Below are 19726 nucleotides of genomic sequence, written 5' to 3'. Positions count from 1 at the left end.
TTCATTTGAACATTCAAAAGTGCATCTAAAGACCCCTGTTAAGAACAAGCAAGAATAAGCAATGCTCACATTTCCTCCTTTGGCAGAAAAGAGAGAAACAGATGACAGATATGTTTTTAAGTGGACAAGAATACAGGACGACATTAACAAATGCATCACATTACAGTACAGAGAGGCTTACAGATTGATTCTGGCATAATCAAAACCCAGCAATCTTTCAAAAGAAACTGTCATAACTGCATTCAGGTTCACTAAAAGAAGATTACCATTTACAACCTGATTTTAAATGACACAGTTACAAGCAGATACAAGCAGATGACTTGATACACACCTCAAAAACTCTGCTGTGGAACACTCCTGTTCTCGTATAACTACTCGCTGGCTAAAATGTTTTATTTGGGATATGTGATAAAAACCATGTGAAAGATTGACCTTCAACTCATGGCAAAACTAATTATATAAACACAAAGAGTGAGGATTACACTCCCAAAATTAACTGCAGTGACCAGTGGGATGACTGCATTTGCTGGACTGTTGCCAGGTCTAAACAGAACAAAGTTTTTCTTCTGGCCCGACTTTGTTAGTAGTTTAGAATTTTACCTGTCCTGCCCATATTTAGGTGATTCTCACGAAACCTGTCTGAAAAATGTCAATGTTATATTTAAACCTAAATCTATACAAATAATTATGAAATTGAGTCCTATATTTAGGACCATTATGATTTTTTTTTACATTGTGATCATAATGTCACAAATTAATTGTCAGTTTTAGAGCTGTCACAATTATGATGATTATGATGATTAATTGTCTGTTTAAGGGCTTTAACAATTATGATGATTAATTGTAATACATTTGACATCTTGAGGTAATGAAAATATCATAATGACCATCTTTTTTTTGCATTACAGTTATAAGAATTAGGGGGTAAAATATCCATGAACATAATGTCACAATGTAAAAAATGTCCTAATGACAATAATCTTAATTTTCTAAATGCAAAATATACTTAGGGGTTCAAATTTTTACTTGGAACTTGGCAGTGCAATACTGCAGATATTGTTGACTTTTGTATGACAAACTGCTTGCTATGTTCCTCATTTGTAAGTCACTTTGTATAAAAGCATCTGCTACATGACTAAATGTAAATTATATGTATCATAAATATATGTATTTATAAATGTTGTAATTTCCCTACAAAAAACATTATTTTTGTGTAGCAAGTGTATTCTTAATTTCCTTTAAAGCCAAACATGCCAGTCTTTAATTAGAGGGTGGGTTATGGGGGATGTTAAATGGCTCTTTACTTCAGACAAATGGCTTACCTGCACTTACCTCCTGCCCATAGGTGAGTCATTACAATTAGGGGCTAAATCAAATTTTTGTCTTCACGAAATTGTTTCAAATGCAGTTTTACTGAGAGATGGAGACTAACTTATACATGATGCTGCAAGTAGATAAATTACCTGCTGTGTTTGTCACTAACTGTTAGTAGTAATACAGCTAAATAAACCCATAAACCCAACCTCCTGCTCATTGATGAGTCATCACAAAATGTTACCCCAACTGTGGAGGTAGCAGGGGACCCTGATCTTGAACACAGTGTAGTTGAACAAGGCCGTCTTTTGGGTGATCACCACCTGAAATTTTCAGAGCTCGGCTCCACAATGGACCAGGCTCTGCGGATGCTCCAACAGCTAAATGCAAAGCTTAGAAAGGGAGAACGGGACCCCACCTCATCTTCTGGGTCTATTCCTACTCCAATTTATGAGAGGAACAAACTCGCACTCCCAGACAAATGTGATGGTAATCCCTCCAAGTGCAAGGGTGATGATGTCCTGACAGAGCTGGCCTCCCAAGGTCCTTAGATGCCCACATTAGCCTGGCGATTTGGCTGGACAATCTTCTGTGAGCGCATCACCGACCACACTGACTTTTTCAGCTGTTGCATTAGATCCGCACTTGAGCCCATGGAGGTGAACTACACATACAGACCTCAGCAGAGCAGCGATGCCACATTCAGCAGGGGTTATGCCGATACTGTGGGGCAACAAATCACCAGCTGCAGAACTGCCCAGTCAAGCCTGCTCCGATCGACCCAAGCTTCAAGAGTACCTCTGAGGAGACCAAGATTACTGCTACTGGGGTGAGTATCCCTTCAAACTCACTGTCAGTCAAGCTCACTGGCCATTTCTTGTTCCCATTGCTCTGCACTACCCTCAGTCCCCTCATATCTACCCAGCTCTTATTGATTTGGAAGCAGCAGGGGACTTTATTTATGAGTCTCTAGCAAAGGACCTACAGATTCCTCTGAGATAACATACCTGTACAGTGTCGTTGCTGGCTCTGGATGGAAGACCTGTGGGAGTAGGAAGTGTTACACACATCACTGATTGTATCAAGTGGGGGGAAGTGGTGGCTTGGCAGTTGAGGCTCTGGGTTACTGACCGAAAGGTCAGGTGTTCAAGCCCCAGCACCAGCAAGATACCACTGTTGGGCCCTTGAGCAAGGCCCTTGACCCTATCTGCTCCAGGGGCGCTGTTTCATGTCTGACCCTGCGCTCTGACCCCAGCTTAGTTGGGATATGCGAAAACAACTGCATTTCATTGGCTCTGTACATGTACCTGTACACTGCACAATGACAATAAAGTTGAATCTTAATCTTAATCAACATAACCAATGAAGAGATACATCAGGAAAATATTCCCTTTTTGTCATTCCAGCACAGGTCCACAGAAATATCCTTAGCCTTCCATGGCTGCAGCTGCACAATCCTACAATCTCTTGGGCAGAGATGAGTTTGATTCCTGGTCACCTTACTGCGAGAAGACCTGTGTTAGCCTGCCTTGTTGCTCCAACTCAGAAAAGCATCCCTCTAACAACCCCAGTAACATCATCAGCAGTCACTGTTCACACAGGATCATCTTAATCATAACTCACCCATTAGTGGTTTACCTGATTATGGACTCTCACAGCCTTCTTTGATTGGTTCTTTCGCTTTGCACACATGTTAGTAATGAGTTGTTTGTTGTTTAAAAGCCCTTTTGTTGAAACCTGTCTTTGAGTAACAATGCTGCTGTATGGTATCAATCCTTGGTTCCTGAGCCTGTTCTAAGTTTTGTGTTTTAAAATAAAAGCATACACTTACACTTGCACTTACCACCTGCCCATAGATGACTAATTTAAATTAGGAGCAATATCACATTTTTTGTCTTCTCTATTTTGTGACAAATGCAGTTTTACTAAGAGACGGAGGCTTGCTCATAAATGATGCTGTGAGTGCCAAAACCTGTAGACTTGTTACTATTTATAAGTAGTAATAAATCTAATTAAACCCATTGCAACAAGGACAAACTAGAAATTATATATATATATATAAAAGCCTAATTATTTCAAGTTTATCCCCTCCATATTTAGGAGGAAGTAATAATTATATTTTAAGGGCTTTGTTTTGCAAAATACAGATTCATGGCTAGTAAAAGAAAAAATATTTATGGCTGGTAAATGTTTTCAATTCACTGGACATAGTCAAGTGTGGCAAAAAGTTAATTTTGTACTCTGGTTAAAAAAAGTGCAGCCCCTCTGGATTCACGGTAACTGACAGCCTCATTGCCTATGACTCTAGACTGCGGTTTGAAGGTGGGAGGAAAAGGCCAGAACATTTTCCTAAGAGAAAATAAAAGATGTTGTTGTAGCCCACACTGTCTGGCCTTAGACAAGAGTATCAAGAGCTCACTGAGGAGAACTCTGGTGTGATGCAATTTCAAAACCACCTAATTCATTTATGGAATTGAGAATTGGTTTCAGGTTTCATTACAGGTAGAGAGCACATTTCCCCTCTTCCTGAAACACAAGCTTCTTACATGGTTGAAACTGTGAGAGAGAGGCAGAAAGCACAATATAGAATGCACAGATGAAGAATACAGAGTGCATTAACAGTAACCAGTAGAGAGGGAACAACCTGATGTTTTCTCTCTGCTCCAAAAATGTCTATCATACTCAGTTCACCTCTCGGATACACACATATACTCAAAACTTCATTTGCACTCATGTAGTTCATAGCCTCAAACACAGCAGCAACTAAATCAGACTGCTTAGTGAGAAATGTGTGTGTTTGGACAATTGGACGAGTTCAAGAATATGCCTTTAATTACTTACACAGTTTGAAAATGTATTATTCTTTAGGAATTATCATTCTGAGATTATCAGATTACTCAAGATTAGTTACCTGCTAGGGTATAAATGTTGTAAATTGTGAGTAAATATTGTGTAAAATGAAAATGTTTGTTTCATAAATTGTGTATATACTGTGTAGATTACACTGATCTTGACTGGTAATGGTCAACTGTAGCATTCTGCAGTCAAATATTTCATACAATGACAACACAACTGTATTATCGACCGTTTTCCCAGGCAACCAATTTCCTACTTCTCTTAATACATGCATTATAAAATAATTTAAACTTAAATCAATATTTAATGTCCATTTGCATATTTATTTGGTAAGTAATTGTGTAATAATTTGGTTAATACATGGTCAACTGGTAATTATCCCAAAATAAAACCTTTTTTTGGTGGTTCATCCATTCAGCCCTCTAGATATTAGAATTTCTGTCAGTTATTCAAAAATGAATATCAGTCGACCACAAAACTTTTCTGTTCATATTGCATCCATGTTTATAACTTTTTTCCTCATTTATATATATATATATATATATATATATATATATATATATATATATATATATATATATATATATATATATATATATATTAGAGTATACAGTATATTTACATATGCTCAAAAGCAAAACTGCATGCACAATAGACATACTATGAGAGCTGTAATTTTAATCTGTATTTGCGTTGAGAGTTGCACTCACATTGAGTGTGTGAGTGTGATTCGCTCTGACTATGTGTGCGTGTGTGTGTGTGTGTGTGTGTGTGTGTGTGTGTGTGTGTCTTGGCTCCAGCTGTGCTGTGCTCTCAGGCAGAACAGGAGAAGGAGGTGTCAAGACTGGAGCAGGTTTTGCCCTCCCAGCACCTCTCACCCTCACTCTGCACTTCCTCCTCACTAATTAAGACCCACAGCAGGAGCTCAAGAACAGCTGGATGACCTGATCAGATTGTGTGCATGTGTGAAACAGCGAGAGATGGGCGAAAAGGGACGAAATGAGTAAAAAAGATGGAGATATTCAGAGAAGTGGGAGGGAGAGAGAGATCGAGTTGCCCACCTTCACAGTGCTTGCCATCTCCCTTGTATCCAGTCTTGCAGATGCACTTGTAGGACTTTGGAGTGTTCTGGCACAGAGCGTCGATGTGACAGTCGTCAGTGGATTCTGAGCACTCATCAGCCTCTGTAGGGGAATCACATGTGACAAGACTCAGACACAATTTTTTTACACGTCTAGGATCTAACTAGAGTCAGTATGTTTACATGCACAATTAAAATCAAGATAAAGCAGGTTTTTGAGTAGTCATGTAAAAGTCTTCCTCTGTCTGTACAAGTATACATGACACATTGCGTAACTGAATATTTAAAGGAAGTATGTCAGCTGAGGAAGTGTTAAACACATGTTGAGCATCACCTCTGACTTTCAGACCATTCGCCAAATGCTGAGACCAATTAGGGTCTGATTAACATGTATACATGCTGGATGAAGTTGAGCAACAACTGCATTATGTAGGTGTGTTAGTCCAACTTTGCAAAAATCAGACTGTTAAGATTTCTGTAGGACTACAGCATTTACATGAGGTTTTAAAAAGACTCATTATTGTTTTAGACTGAAATCAAACTTTCAAAGTGCATGTAAATGTACTGACTGTCATATCAGAAAGAGAGTAAAAGAGAGACTGATAGGTCAAATTCCTTAAATTCTCTAGAAAGGTGACCCATTTATCAGTTTAGTAATGCAAAAAAAAAAAAAAGAAGAAAAAAACAATCAACCCAAAAGCTAGTAGCAAGAAAAATATACTAATAGTTCTGAAAAGGGTTTTACAGTCTGATGTCATAAGAGAGCCTTTTCAAGTTCCATGTATAATTTTTTTATTCTCTAGTTCTTAAATAAATATATATATATTTTTTTAAATCTACAGTGGTACTGTAAAGAACACAGAATCCAATACACTGAACTGAATTACCAATAATGAAATATCAATAACTTTTTTAATCTCCAAAGAACCATAATTAAAACCTCCTCAACAAGCAAATACAGCAACAAATAAAAAAGGTTCTTGATAAGAAAAACGTGCTTCTTATGGGATAACAGAAAGATATCTTGTCCGGGCAAACAATCGGTCAAATTAGATTAACTTAGATTTAGAAAAATCAATATTCATTGTATGTGTATATTCATTGTATATAATGCATATAATGTGTGTCTGTCAGGCAAATAAGGTTATTTGTTTTTTGTTTCTGGTCATATTACCAGCATTAGGTATTGCTGGTCTGGATATATTGCCATCTTCCTTGCCATTTATCTGTCTCCTTATTAATTGCCTTAAATAGACTGTCTTAAACTTTAGGCACATATATAATAAAAGGTCGCAGAATCCATCTGTGCACCAAGTGCGCAACGGGCGCTCGTCTGATTGAACCTTCTAAAACGCAGATAATTCCAACCATAGCATATAGAAACAAAAATGCAGTGATTCCTTTGCTTGAGCATTTCATAACTCCATTTTCTGATTAAATAATTCGCATTTAAAATCACTTGAAACCTGGTAAGACTAAAGTCCACTAACGCGCAATAGCAAAACTCCAATTGACTTATTCTCTTTTGGAGATTATTTATATGTAAGCAGGGCTTTTTTATTTGCAAGGTTGTGTTTAACTTAAACACACATGTCGTTAAATCATAAATCGTGCCCTGGTTTGAAAAACCCGACATTCTGTTTTATTGTCTGTTTCATTATTGACTTTTTTGGGCATTCATTATGGAGAGACCCAATGCGCATCGATGGCAGCGGAGGAGTGAGTGGTCGATAAGCCCCCCATATCGACCCCATCAGGGCGGCTCATCTTCATCTAGACCCAAGGGGAGCATGCAGCGACCCCACCAAAATCTATCCTTAGAGAATATCACGCGTAATGCTGTGCGTTAAACCAGACCGAGGTTCAAAAAGTGGGACCTAGAATACACAAGAAAGTCTAAATGATTTCACCAGATGAATGCAATTACAGGTACACTGTCTTTAATACTACATAATGCACCGCAATGGATATTCACATTAAAATTATTTGCAAATAAAAGGCAACCTCTGTATCAGGTGTTACAACTTTCACCTAAAATGATGAAAAGAGACTAGGGGAACACTTACCTGCGACTCCAACATTTCCCATGACATAGAAAGTATTTATGAGGAGGAAAAACAAACAGACGTCCCAGTAAAGGCAGACAGGACCCATGGTTAAGAGACTGTGAGATTGAATGGACTTCTCCAGTTGTGCGTTTCTTTGATATGGGGAGCGTTTCTACTGCTGCTGGCAGAAAGAGCAAGAGAGCTCGAAGCCTCGCTACGACCGCTGATTGGTTTGCACACATTTGAGGAGGAGATGGGAGGTGGAATGAAGGAGAGTGAGAGAGAGAGAGAGAGAGAGAGAGAGAGAGAGAGAGAGAGAGAGAGAGAGAGAGAGAGAGAGAGAGTATACTAAAGGAAAAAGATCGAAAAGCCCTAAACGCAATTAAGAGAACGTTTTATAATCTCCAAATTCCAATTAAAATGTGTCTGAAAATTTCGAATGCTAATTATCATTTAAAATAATTTTGACTTGCCCCCTTTTTTTAAAAGAGCAAAACAGCGAGGGGTTACATTGAGGCACCTACAATGGAAGTGAATGGGGCCAATCAGTAAGCGTTATATATTCAATATTTCAAAAGTATAGCCACAAGACATAAACAATATGCGTATTAACATGATTTTAGTGTTATTAAATCACTTACTAACATTTTCTGTGTATAGTTATAGCCAATTTTAGAACTTAGTTGATATGAGGATGTAATGTCAACAAACCCTAAAACCGTAAAAATGACGATTTAAAGAACTTAAATAATACATTTATTTAAAAGAATGTAAGTGCTTTTATAAAAGTATAAGCTTCACATTTCTACTTTTAAACCCACCAAAAATTGGCCCCATTCACTTCCATTATAAGTAGGCTAGGCCCTATACCTCACTGTAACCTTTTTTATTTTTTTGGTTTTACGAAAAGGATTGAAGGGTCAAAATATTTTTTTGAGGTCATCAACATTGTGCCACAAATGCTGTCGATTGAGCTTAATTTGTATTGAAACCAGAATAGTCCTTTTAAACTCACGGTTCTGCCTTCCTTTGTGTTATATATTGGTTAAATTGTGTAATTATGACCATAGTAATACAGTTTTTTTTCTAATATAGGCTTATGTTAGATAATTTTCCACTCATTGTGTGCCCATTTAGTTGAAATAAAAAAAATACTGGAATTTCGTTGTCAGTTTAGATCTATACATAAAAGAAAAACCCTTCTCGGTTAAACAAAGATTTCTCAATAGATTGGTTCCTTGAGATTTGCTAGGATGCTAATGTTAAAAAAAAGCGATGTCATAAATAGGAGACAATTACTGGAGATGTTATACTGCACTCTGCTGGTGAAAGTAGCGACAGATGGTAATGCAATGGTACTGAGTTACCATATTCAGGGGTCTGAAATCAGGAGTATGCAGTGCACAACGTAGATGAACGTACAAACCACGTACGTAAAAAGAAACCGCCCACATTTCACGGCGTCTCACTACTCTAGCAAATCAGCATTCTGCTACGCAATGAGGGTTCGTGTCATGGCGTCCTCCTTGAAGGGGGTTGGGTTCACTGCTTCATAATAAGAGCGATGTTGTACATTCCTGCGGCACTGTCAGTTAAGAGGCTTCAACGCATTTAGGATATTGTTGCACAGGGAAATGGGGACTGTGCATGCGAGGGTAATTGCTTTCTTTATGGTTGCATATGGTTTGTTTGTGACCTCTTGTGTGATGGGGCTCGTGCTTGTTTTATGTGTATTTGCATTAATAAAGAATATGTACATGTATAACATGTATAATGGACTCTTGGTTATTTTCCAGTAGGCAGTATGTGATTATATGTGTGTAATTTTATATGTATGTATGTATGTATGTATATATATATATATATATATATATATATAGATAGATAGATAGATAGATAGATAGATAGATTGGGGGGGGGAAGGAAATAAATAACCTTTTTTATGTTTTTTGTTTTTTTTAGAGAATGGATTCTTACCCTATGCATTGGCGAGACATGGGCGTAAACCCAGATGATATAGAAGTAGAGGCGGTGCAAGAATCTAAGCAAGAGATTTTAGAAAATAAAAATGTAAGTTGTGTTTAACTGTTTTGAATTCTTTTCAGTTGTTTTACACTGAGAAAGTACCATGATACTGTCAGGGATTGTGGACATCTTCCATGGTATTACCATGTTTTTTTAATTTTGTTTTACATCATGGTATAATGGTACAATTTAAAGTAATTGGGAGTTCCATGTAAATGTAATATTACATGAAAATATTAATTATTCAGTTTTAATGTAGTATATCCTTGCTATTACCATCATACATCATTATACTGCCATAGTACTTTATTGTAGGGGTAACTAATAGATTATTTGCACTAGCTATTAGATTAAAGGGATAGTTCACTGTTGTTCCAAACCCATATGACTTTCTATCGTAAAAACACAAAATGAGATATTAGGCTGAATGTGTCCCACGGAAGAAAGTCAAATGGGTTTGGAACAACATGAGGGTGAGTAACTGACAACAGAATTTTAATTTATGGTAAAGTAACCCTGTAAGTCACAATGTGTTGCGTATTATTGCAATCATGGCTTCCTAATAATCCCCATCCATCAATTGGCTGTATCACTCTACTCTCTCCTCTCCACCAATAGCTGGTGTGTGGTGAGTGTACTGGCGCACTATGGCTGTCGTCGCATCATCCAGGTGGATGCTGCACACTGGTGGTGGTTGAGGAGATTCCCCCATTCACTGTGTAATGTGCTTTGAGTTTAGTGTTAGAAAAGCGCTATAAAAATATAACGTTCACTCATTCATTCATTATTACATAGTTCTGCATCTGCAGTTACACCATATGAAATCTCTGTGTTCTCATCTAGGTTGTTGTTCAGCATGTGAACATTGCAGGTCTAGGAAGAACTAAAGAGGATTACTTGGGCTATGAGATCTCTGATGTCTTTACTGCAATGAACCTGGTTGAAGTGAGTGAGTTGGCAAGGTCAATATGATTTCTTTGGATTGGTTGATTTATTATTAGAGGAGATCACTAGCCTAGTGTTTCTGCAGGTGATGAGGAAATCCCATGAGGCCAGACAGAGGTTACTCCATCTGGGCATATTTAAAGATGTGGAAGTGGTGATTGACATCTCGGAAGGTAATGAATCCATAACATGTGTTTATATTCAGACAATTGATCAAGCACAATTTAGATACCATTGTATTTGAAAAATGACCAGAAAGACTAAGGTCAGTCTTTCCACTGACCCAAGTGTGAGCTGATTTGACAATATGTTGTAGAACAACATTCTTTGGCATTTAAATAATGTGTTGAATAGGGTGAATGGAACTCTTACAAATTGTATTTTTAATGTAAAGGTTTAAGCAAACAACTGTGCCGGAGAATATACTGTAGTATGACATCAGTTAATTTATCCACTCATAAAGAAGGCAAACCAATGGGTCCAAAGGTCAGTCTTTTTATTGCCAGTATCAGTATTATATTGGTGGCGTGTATGCAGGCGTATTACAAGTTTAGGAAGGATTATTTCCCCATCATGTGGCTCATTACAATTGAATCTGTGTTCAGAATCAAATGCTTTATATAGACAGAAATATTCTAATAACTTCATAGATCAACATTCTATGTATTAAAGGAGTAGTTCACACAGAAATGATCATAATTTACTTACTTATGTGTATGACTTTCTTTCTTCTGCTGAACACAAATTAAGATTTTTAGAAGAATATTTTAGCTGTGAAGGTCCATACAATGCAAGTGCATGGTGACCAAAATTTTGAAGCTCCAAAAGCACATAAAGGCAGCATACAAGTTAACCATATGAGTGGTGAAATCCATATCATTAGAAGTGAAAAACAGATCAATATTTAAGTCCTTTTCTTTACTATCAATCTCCACTTTCAAATTCTTTTGTTTTTGGTGATTTGCATTCTTTGTGCATATCACCACCTATTGGGCAGGGAAGATAATTTATTGTAAAAAAAAAAGGACTTTTTTTCTGTTTCTCACCTACACCTATCATATGACTTCTGAAGAAATTGATTTAACCACTGGAGTTGTATGGATAACTTTTATGCTGCTTATATGTACTTTTGGAGAAATTCATACATATCTGGGTCTGGGTGGCATTACTCACTGGGGTGAGTAAATTATGAGAGAATTGTAATTTTTAGGTGAATAATTCCTCGTAAAACATTCATCCACACATTTTGTTGTAAATTGCTGTCTTTCTAATGTACTCTGTTTAGGAGTGGATGCGCTGCCAAATGGACTCGATGTTACTTTTGAGGTAACTGAGCAAAAACGTCTTACTGGCAGTTACAACACCATGGTTGGAAACAATGAAGGCAGTATGGTGAGAGCTGTAATACTAACACACATAATATGGTGTCCATTCATGCTGTCACACTAATGTACCACCATCTTTTTGATATGATGTCTTTTATTATTATCGTTTCTCTTTGACTCAATGGTGTTATTAATCAACACTTGAGTCGGTGTGGATTGTAGTTTTATCATTCCTTAGGTTTTCAGTGTCATTGTGTGTATTTTTGTGTTTATTCCTGTAAAGGTACTGGGTGTTAAGCTTCCAAATATGTTTGGTCGAGGAGAGAGGCTCACCTTTCAATTCTCCTATGGAACTAAAGAGACATCCTATGGCCTGTCTTTCTTCAAACCTCAGCTGGGATATTATGAACGCAAGTAGGTAAAACTTTAATGTTAATTTCTTTCCTGTCATTTTTTTGATGTTAAAATACTTTCTCACATAACAGCTTAATATGCAAATACATCTATGAGCCATTTATAGGTTGCAACATTGGTTAATTCAATGCCATGAGTTTGGGGTGGGATTATCAGTTTGGTTAACCAATGGTAGACAAGGAGATTTTTCTGTAAACTTGTTTTAGATCTGTTAATTTTTCCTTTTATGTAGCTTCACCCTGAACCTGTTCAAAGTCACTGGCCAGTTTCCGTGGAGCTCTCTCAAAGAAACTGACAGGGGCGTTTCTACAGAACTGAATGTAAGGATTGTTTTTATTTGAGCTTAGTGACCTCCATTTTCACTTTAGCCTATAATTTATAATCAGTTGTTTAATGCAGTATGTGTCTTTCAGTTCCCTCTGTGGATGACGGATCATACTCTAAAATGGGAGGGCGTGTGGCGAGAACTTGGATGTTTGGCCCGAAGTGCCTCCTTTGCCGTGAGAGAGGAAAGTGGCCACACCCTAAAATCAGCCCTTTCTGTAAGCTTTCCTCTGTAAGCCCTAAATCCATGACACCTCTGGTTTTAAGGTTTTAGACTAATGATTGATCTCATGATAATATCCCTGCTCTTGTCTCATTCTAGCACACCATGGTAATCGACACAAGGAACTCTGCGATCTTGCCCCGAAGAGGTGCCTTACTGCGGATCAGCCAGGTATGTGGGCTTGAACATCAGCCCAGAACATATCAACAGTAGTTTTGTGTTACTCCATGTACCATTTCTTTGCTTTTTTTTTAATTCCCTTTATTGGATTAAATTGACAGAAGTTTAAGTGTACTGTATCAAACAATGGTTGTACTTGCTCTGTTGGTTTAGGAACTGGCAGGATACACCGGTGGAGATGCCAGCTTTCTCAAAGAGGACTTTGAGCTACAACTCAACAAACCATTTATTTGGGGTTCTGTATGTGGTCCTGCTTTATGTATACTGTTTTAGTAATTTTTGGTTTGACATTGTGTACCTTTCTTTAACTGCCATGCTGTTCACACACAGTCACTATGAACTCTCAAGGAATTTGTGTGATTATAGGCTCATATTGGCCCACCAACGGGCCCAATTTTTTAAATCAAAATATTAATAACAACACAATAGGTATCATTTTAAAGCTCAAAAGCTGTACATAACAATGCATGTTGGCATTATGACCAAAATTGAACAAGTGCTTTGACAAATCAGAAGTGTTCTGTTTTGATAATGTATTAATAATTTTACACTGTACATTTTATGGTAATCTGTAAAAACATCAAACTGACCAAATAGCCATGTGTCAGATGTTGTTGGAAGGCACTCAAAGAGTAGAATACAACTAGCCTATTTGTTTTACTCACAGAAAAAAATAAAATATGTCTTTGACATACGTTACATGTACATGTAAACAGGTGTTGCTTATAAGCCGCATTTTCGGTTATAACTTCGCAAAAATAAACTGAACATAACATATCACATACCATTACTTAGAGGAGGGGATTCCATTAAAGCGAGCCCACACTTAACATAATCAGATGCATAGATCATTAGATAATCCACATGAAGCACAATGTGCACATAGCACATAATGTGCTATCTGGCCAAAAACATGTTATCTTTCCTGGATTAGATGACTTAATTGCATCATGGAACATTAAGCCAATCATAATAGGATTTAGATTGCTGCAACCAGAGGTGGAAGTCATACAGAGAGTTCACTGTAATTACATATGGCCACCAGGAGATGGCACCAAGTACATGACAGGCTCAATGATGACCCTAGTGGCACAGAATGGAACTGAATGAGATCTCTTTACTGCATGGTTTGGAGAGAGCGCATACCTTTAGTCATTGTTGTATTTGCACTTGTAATTAGTTCTTATGTACAGTAAGTATGTTTTATTTGTTTGGAGAGGCTTTTGGACACTTGGAGACCTTTTTGGACCTAGGATAAATAATTTTTATTATTATAATTTTTTAATCCCCTTTCTTCCCACTACTTAGTAGGTTTTCGTGGTGGCGCGGTTACCTCAATCCGGGTGGCGGAATTGCCTCTGCTTCTGAGACCGTCAATCCGTGCATCTTATCACGTGGTTCGCAGTGCATGACATCGCGGAGACTCACAGCATGTGGAGGCTCATGTTACCCTCTTCGATTCACGCACAACTTACCACGCACCCCATTGAGAGTGAGAACCCTTTATCGTGACCACGAGTAGATTACCCCATGTGACTCTGCCCACCCTAGCAACCGGGCCAATTTGGTTGCTTAGGAGACCTGGCTGGAGTCACTCAGCATGCCCTGGATTTTAACTTTTGATTGCTTTGTCTTATCAACACAAACTTTTACTTGGTTACAGGTGACATAATTGGCAACAGTTTTTTGTGATTTTTTTTATTTTAGTACTTTCATAGGCTGAGTCTCTTCATTTATCACAGAGGTGTAAATCGCCAGTTTCATCACGATATTACGTTGTATTGATTCTCTTAGCCAGCGATCCGATATTTGCCAATTCCTAAATGTCTGCCACGATATGATCGATATTATGAAATGATGCGCCTATTTTACACGATCAATAATATTTATCTCACAAATGTAATCAAAATACAATTTAAATATTTTATTGAGCTCTCTGAAAAGTGCAAATCCAGTATTTACATTAGGACTTCCACAAAAAAATAAAGTACTTAAATTGTTGGGAAAAAAAAAGATATATATATATATATATCTTTTATATATATAAAACACAATATATATATATATAACACAAAAAATAAAGTACTTAAATTGTTGGGAAAAAAAGATATATATATATATATATCTTTATATATAATATATATATATATATTATATCATAAATCGGTTGATGACAGCTCGTTGCCTTGTATTATTGTAAAGTTGTATTGCTTTGAAAACACCTTAAAAGCTTAAAGGATTAAGGAATATTTGTGATCATCTGGACATAATTATAATAAATTTGACTTGATACGTATTAATTGTAGGGTTTTGTCACAGTAATAATATTCTCTTATAGGTCCTTTCTGCATCTCTGTGGGGAGGGATGATCTATCCTCTTACAAGTCAACCTACCTCTATTGCTGACAGGTGCATTTGTAGGGTTAAATACATTTTGTAGGATTTTATATAATGTCAAAGATAAAAAAAAAATTGCATTATAGAGTTGCTCTTAAAGGCATTGACCAAAGAGGCCTACAGAAGTATTTAAGCTTTTTAAAGTATTAAAGGGACTGAATTTACCTTTGTAGTACAAATTTGACTGTATAGTGTTTTTTCTGGCAGGTTCTATCTTGGCGGTCCAACGAGTGTAAGGGGTTTCAGCATGTACAGTATTGGGCCCCAGAGTGAAGGTAAATGGCTAAAATCTGACAGAATGGTCTCCATTTTATGGTTAATTCTAAACACACACAGCATACAAACATTATTGTTGAATGATATGTCTTACATATTTCATATGAATTACTACATTGTAATTTTATTTTATGTTTTGTTTCTAATATGAAACCCTGGCCTCTGTATGACCTGATCAGGTGATTATCTGGGTGGGGAAGCATATTGGGCCAGTGGGCTCCACCTGTACACACCCCTGCCTTTCCATTCGACACGGGGCGGCTTGGCTGACCTCTTCAGAACTCACTTCTTTCTCAATGCTGGAAACCTTTGCAACCTCAACTATGGTCAGTATTTCCCATAGTTAGTAAACCATCTTGGGTTGAAATGTTGTGTGTAAACCATTAGATCATACTAAGGAAATAAAGTTGACTTTATTCATTGACTAAATATGTGTAGGGAGGCATTTTGGCCTTATTTTGATGCGGTCGATGCATTGAAACTCCAGTTTGACTCTTTTCATCCACTTGCATTGTTATTTGTTTAGGACAGGGACCACACGCACATCTACAGAAGCTTGCAGAGTGTATCCGTTGGTCTCATGGGGCGGGAATAATTCTACAACTAGGAAACATTGCAAGACTTGAACTCAATTACTGCTTTCCCATGGGTGTTCAGAGTGGAGACAGGTAAATATACCAACTACTACTTAAATAAAGCCTTTGGGATAGTAATTGTTAGTTGGTTTGTATTGGTGTTAAATTATTTATGACCTCAGTTTAACTCTTATTACTTCCCTGCAGGATATGTGATGGAGTTCAATTTGGAGCAGGCATCCGTTTCCTGTGATCTCCACAGCTGAAGGGAGTTGTGGATTAGCTTATATATGAGTTGTAAACACTAAGTGAGAGTAGTTCTTGCATGCGCAATCTGAGAATGCACTCTTTTTTACCTAGAAAGCAAAGGGTGACAGAGCTTACTACAGAAAAAATGTTTGCTTTTGCTGCATACCTCTCATCTTTTGGTAAAGGGTTAGTTCACCCAGAAATTATAATTACGTTATCATTTACTCACCCTGATGTCATTCCAAACCCATTCTGCTTTCTTTCTTCTTCTGGAACATATGAGACAACAAGTATGTTGATGCTGCTACTCTATTTCCTATAAAATGAAAGTGAATGGTGACTGAGGCTAACATTCTGCCTAACATTTAATTTTGTGTTGCATGGAAGAAAGAAGGTAATATCGTTTAAAACAACATCAAAGTAAGTAAATTATGATCAACTTTACTTCTGAGTGAACTATCCCTTTAAGAGAGGGAACTGCAGGTGCTATAATAGTTTTCCTTTTACAGTTGTTTCCAAAGTGGAAAGCTGGTATGAAACCACACCACCATCCACTTATATGTCCTTTATGTGTTGGGAGATGTGCAGTAAATATTGTAATTTGGAAAAAGGCTCTGTGATTTTAGCAGTCACAGTCTCTATTGTGGTGAAAACTACATATAAACCTGTAGCCAAATGACTTTAACAAAGCACTTTTTCTCCTTTTAAATGATATGGTTTAGTGTTGAAGTCAGTTGTCTCCTCTAATGTCAAACTGGATAAATGAATCGATTCATAATGACTTTACTGAACGAATCGTGAGTCGACTTCGAGACTCTTTGTGTGATGCACCAGCAGTGCTCTTATTGTTAGGACTCTTTTTTTAAATTTTATTATTGTCGGAATTTGTTATATTTTGCACAGAATAAAACATTTAGTAACCCAATTCACTTTCCCTTTTCTCTGAAATTTGTATGCAGAATATACTCAATTACTTGAATCAGTTCTATGATTCAATGGATTCATGTATATGTTTGAAAATGTGTGGCAAAAGTATTCAAACCACAAAACTGGCAAGATGCTTATGTAAAATAAATATTTCAGGCAATTTCACAACCACTAAAAAAATATGTATTTTGTTATGGTGTAGCTGTGGTATTTGTTATTTATCTTGGGTTGTGCTAATTTAAGAAATGAATGTAATGAATGGTATGTAATGAACCAATATGTTGGCACATTTTAAGTAAAAATTTAGCAATTTTTGCCTGATTTTAAAGAACATTTTCAAAGTGCAAGAATATACATAAACTATGAATTAATGAAAATTACAGGGTTTGCTACACACACAAAAAACAGCTCTTTGAATTAACTTGATTTAATCATGGAATAATAGCGGTTTGAAATTCAGATTTAATTTAACTACAATACAACGTGTACATAATCTATTGTATTTTCTTTGTGAATTATGAACATTTCAAGTGAGGAGTGTCATGTGCATTCTCATCAACTACTCTTACACTCGTTAAATAGTAGGGATTTTATGATGATTTCATACAATCCTGTACGTGATCATATAGCCTAAATGCCTTATTGAATAAAAATAAAATGGTAGCCTATTTAGTGTGAGCTGTACGCCTACTGTAATTGCATTTGGCGCAAGTACCAAACGCAAAAGCCTCCTTTTGGAGCTTGTGTCCAACATATTTGCACGTGAAGATATTTGCGCGATTATTCTAAGTAAATCACCCGCATGATGCCCACAACTCGCACACGCCGTTTCATGGATTGCACAAGCAAATTAGCACCCTTTATTTGAGATCTTAATAAATAGGGGCCCTTATCAAGAACCAAACTGAGTGTCAATGTAACTTAAATAAATCAATTTTATTTAGTTATGTACTATCTAGTGAAACGTAATGTTAGCATGCTAAATACATGCTGGTTTAGAGCTCTACAAAGTGAAGTTTATAGACTCTGCTATGGTTGCACAGCATTTGCTCAATGAATTAAGCAATCAATTACATGTGTGATATTTACCTGTCCTCATAGTAAACTCAAGGCCCCCTCGTCACAATAATGGTAACCCCTTAAACTCCAAATCTCATAAAAAATAAATAAGTATCCCCCTTTATATTCATCTTGCACAAAAACTCATAAAATAGCCTAACACTCTCATCGAGCCCCATTCAAAGCAAACTGGCAAATGAAAATGCCCTAGTTTCATCAATGCTACATTAACACCAATAAAAAGAAAGTATTTGTGTAGTCCCAACTCAAATGGATGAAGTAAACTTCCATTTTGCACATTTAAATGGATAGGACCGATGAAATCCATTTAAGACTAAATGTTCTAGGATTGCGTTGCTTTAGTTGTGTAGTCCCTTTTTCACATATGCGGAATAAAAATTAAAGCATTTGAGATTGAAATATGGAGATCTCAAAGGATCATAGCAAACTGCATTTTCAGTCCATGACAGAAGAATGATGTGAGAACAGAACTGTGGTTTTGTTCTCTTGAGTGCTAAAGTAAACACATCAGACCTAGTACATTGTGAAGGTCAGAACAGTTTATGGGTGAAAGGAATACTTGTTTTCTTTTTCTGTCAGAGGTGACTTTCAGGTCATAAATAGCTTGATATTTGTCATGGAAAGACACAATGACATTTTCCCAAACCCTTTACAGAACCATTCAGCTGAGCTGAGGACTAAACACACAGTAGATGCAAGTATTTGTGAGTTTATATATCAAGTTATTCAGCCTGTGTGAGGCCTTTTTATTTGCTGATGAGGATTACTCAAACCGACTGCACTTTGATTGACCTTTCCTTGCCAGGTAAAGATGTGTGTAGCGCTTAGTTTGAATAGCTCCTGGCAGTCTGGTGTGGAGGCTTATTAAGATATTAAGATATTCATTTGATTAAAGGGTTATTTAACTAGAGTGCTGGGAGAATTTTATATTATTTTTTCAACCAAAGAGGGCTCACATCCCCCTCTTGATTTCCCTCCACTGGCCAGTAGCTGCCCGTATCAGATTCAAACTTTGATTTTTGCCTTCAGGACATCCAATGGAACAGCACCTTCTTACCTCAGTTCACTCAGTTCTATGCCCCCACTTGCTCTCTGTGGTCAATGAACTAGAGGTGCCTGGTGGTCCCGTTGCAAAAAGGGACAAAGTCCATTTCACAATCATTCACTTTTCTGTTCCTCTGTGGTTTAATGAGCTTCCAGCCACATGGATCTGCTGAAACCATCTAAACATTCAAGAACCAGCTGAAAACACGTCTGTTCTGCGAGCACTTATCCAATCCACACTAGCTGCACTTACTACTACTACTAATAATTATTAATAAAATAAAAACTTGTTTGTCTGTTTTCTGCTACTCTGAGAACTTAGCATTGTGATACGGCAGATATTGTTGACTTTTATATGACAAATTGCTTGCTATGTTTCTCATTTGGATAAAAGCGTCTGCTAAATGTAAATGTTTTTTGTTTTTTCAAATTATAGCAGTGAC

At 36.9% G+C, this 19726-nt stretch overlaps 2 protein-coding genes across 5 annotated transcripts in view; one reads left to right on the top strand and one right to left on the bottom strand.

Moving 5' to 3' along the window:
- LOC127637564 (signal peptide, CUB and EGF-like domain-containing protein 1) overlaps positions 1-7449 on the bottom strand; it is a 90996-nt gene extending 83547 nt beyond the window's left edge. For all 3 annotated transcript variants that reach the window (XM_052118678.1, XM_052118679.1, XM_052118680.1), the window contains exons 1-2: positions 7318-7449; positions 5232-5354 (exon numbers count right to left, since the gene is read on the bottom strand). In XM_052118678.1, coding sequence (XP_051974638.1) covers positions 5232-5354; positions 7318-7405 — 211 coding nt within the window. In that variant the 5' untranslated portion in view covers positions 7406-7449. The remainder of the gene's footprint in view (positions 1-5231; positions 5355-7317) is intronic.
- A 1361-nt stretch (positions 7450-8810) lies between these two features.
- On the top strand, positions 8811-17245 carry LOC127637482 (sorting and assembly machinery component 50 homolog B-like). 2 transcript variants are annotated; one of them, XM_052118575.1, is made up of 16 exons: positions 8929-8954; positions 9262-9369; positions 9943-10043; positions 10168-10269; positions 10355-10442; positions 11555-11661; positions 11878-12008; positions 12241-12328; positions 12422-12550; positions 12655-12726; positions 12889-12975; positions 15074-15144; positions 15340-15407; positions 15588-15734; positions 15935-16076; positions 16191-17244. In XM_052118575.1, the coding sequence occupies exons 4-16, from the start codon at positions 10255-10257 to the stop codon at positions 16234-16236; spliced, it is 1191 nt and encodes a 396-aa protein (XP_051974535.1). In that variant the 5' UTR covers positions 8929-8954; positions 9262-9369; positions 9943-10043; positions 10168-10254; the 3' UTR covers positions 16237-17244. The 2 variants fall into 2 exon arrangements, with proteins under 2 accessions (XP_051974534.1, XP_051974535.1); XM_052118574.1 differs by lacking the exon at positions 9943-10043 and having other exon boundaries at positions 8811-8954; positions 16191-17245.
- Positions 17246-19726: the final 2481 nt, after the last annotated feature.

This window comes from Xyrauchen texanus, chromosome 45 (assembly GCF_025860055.1).
Source record: "Xyrauchen texanus isolate HMW12.3.18 chromosome 45, RBS_HiC_50CHRs, whole genome shotgun sequence".
Classification (NCBI taxonomy): Eukaryota; Metazoa; Chordata; class Actinopteri; order Cypriniformes; family Catostomidae; genus Xyrauchen; species Xyrauchen texanus.
The sequence above is the reverse complement of the archived record's forward strand: the minus strand, read 5'-3'. Positions and strand labels throughout refer to the sequence as shown.

Excerpts from the sequence above, each read along its gene's own strand:
- LOC127637482 (XM_052118574.1), top strand. The coding sequence starts at position 8,934 with ATGGGGACTGTGCATGCGAGG. Across the intron at positions 9,370-10,167 it reads AGATTTTAGAAAATAAAAAT|GTTGTTGTTCAGCATGTGAA; the intron begins GTAAGTTGTGTT and ends GTTCTCATCTAG. Across the intron at positions 10,443-11,554 it reads GGTGATTGACATCTCGGAAG|GAGTGGATGCGCTGCCAAAT; the intron begins GTAATGAATCCA and ends TACTCTGTTTAG.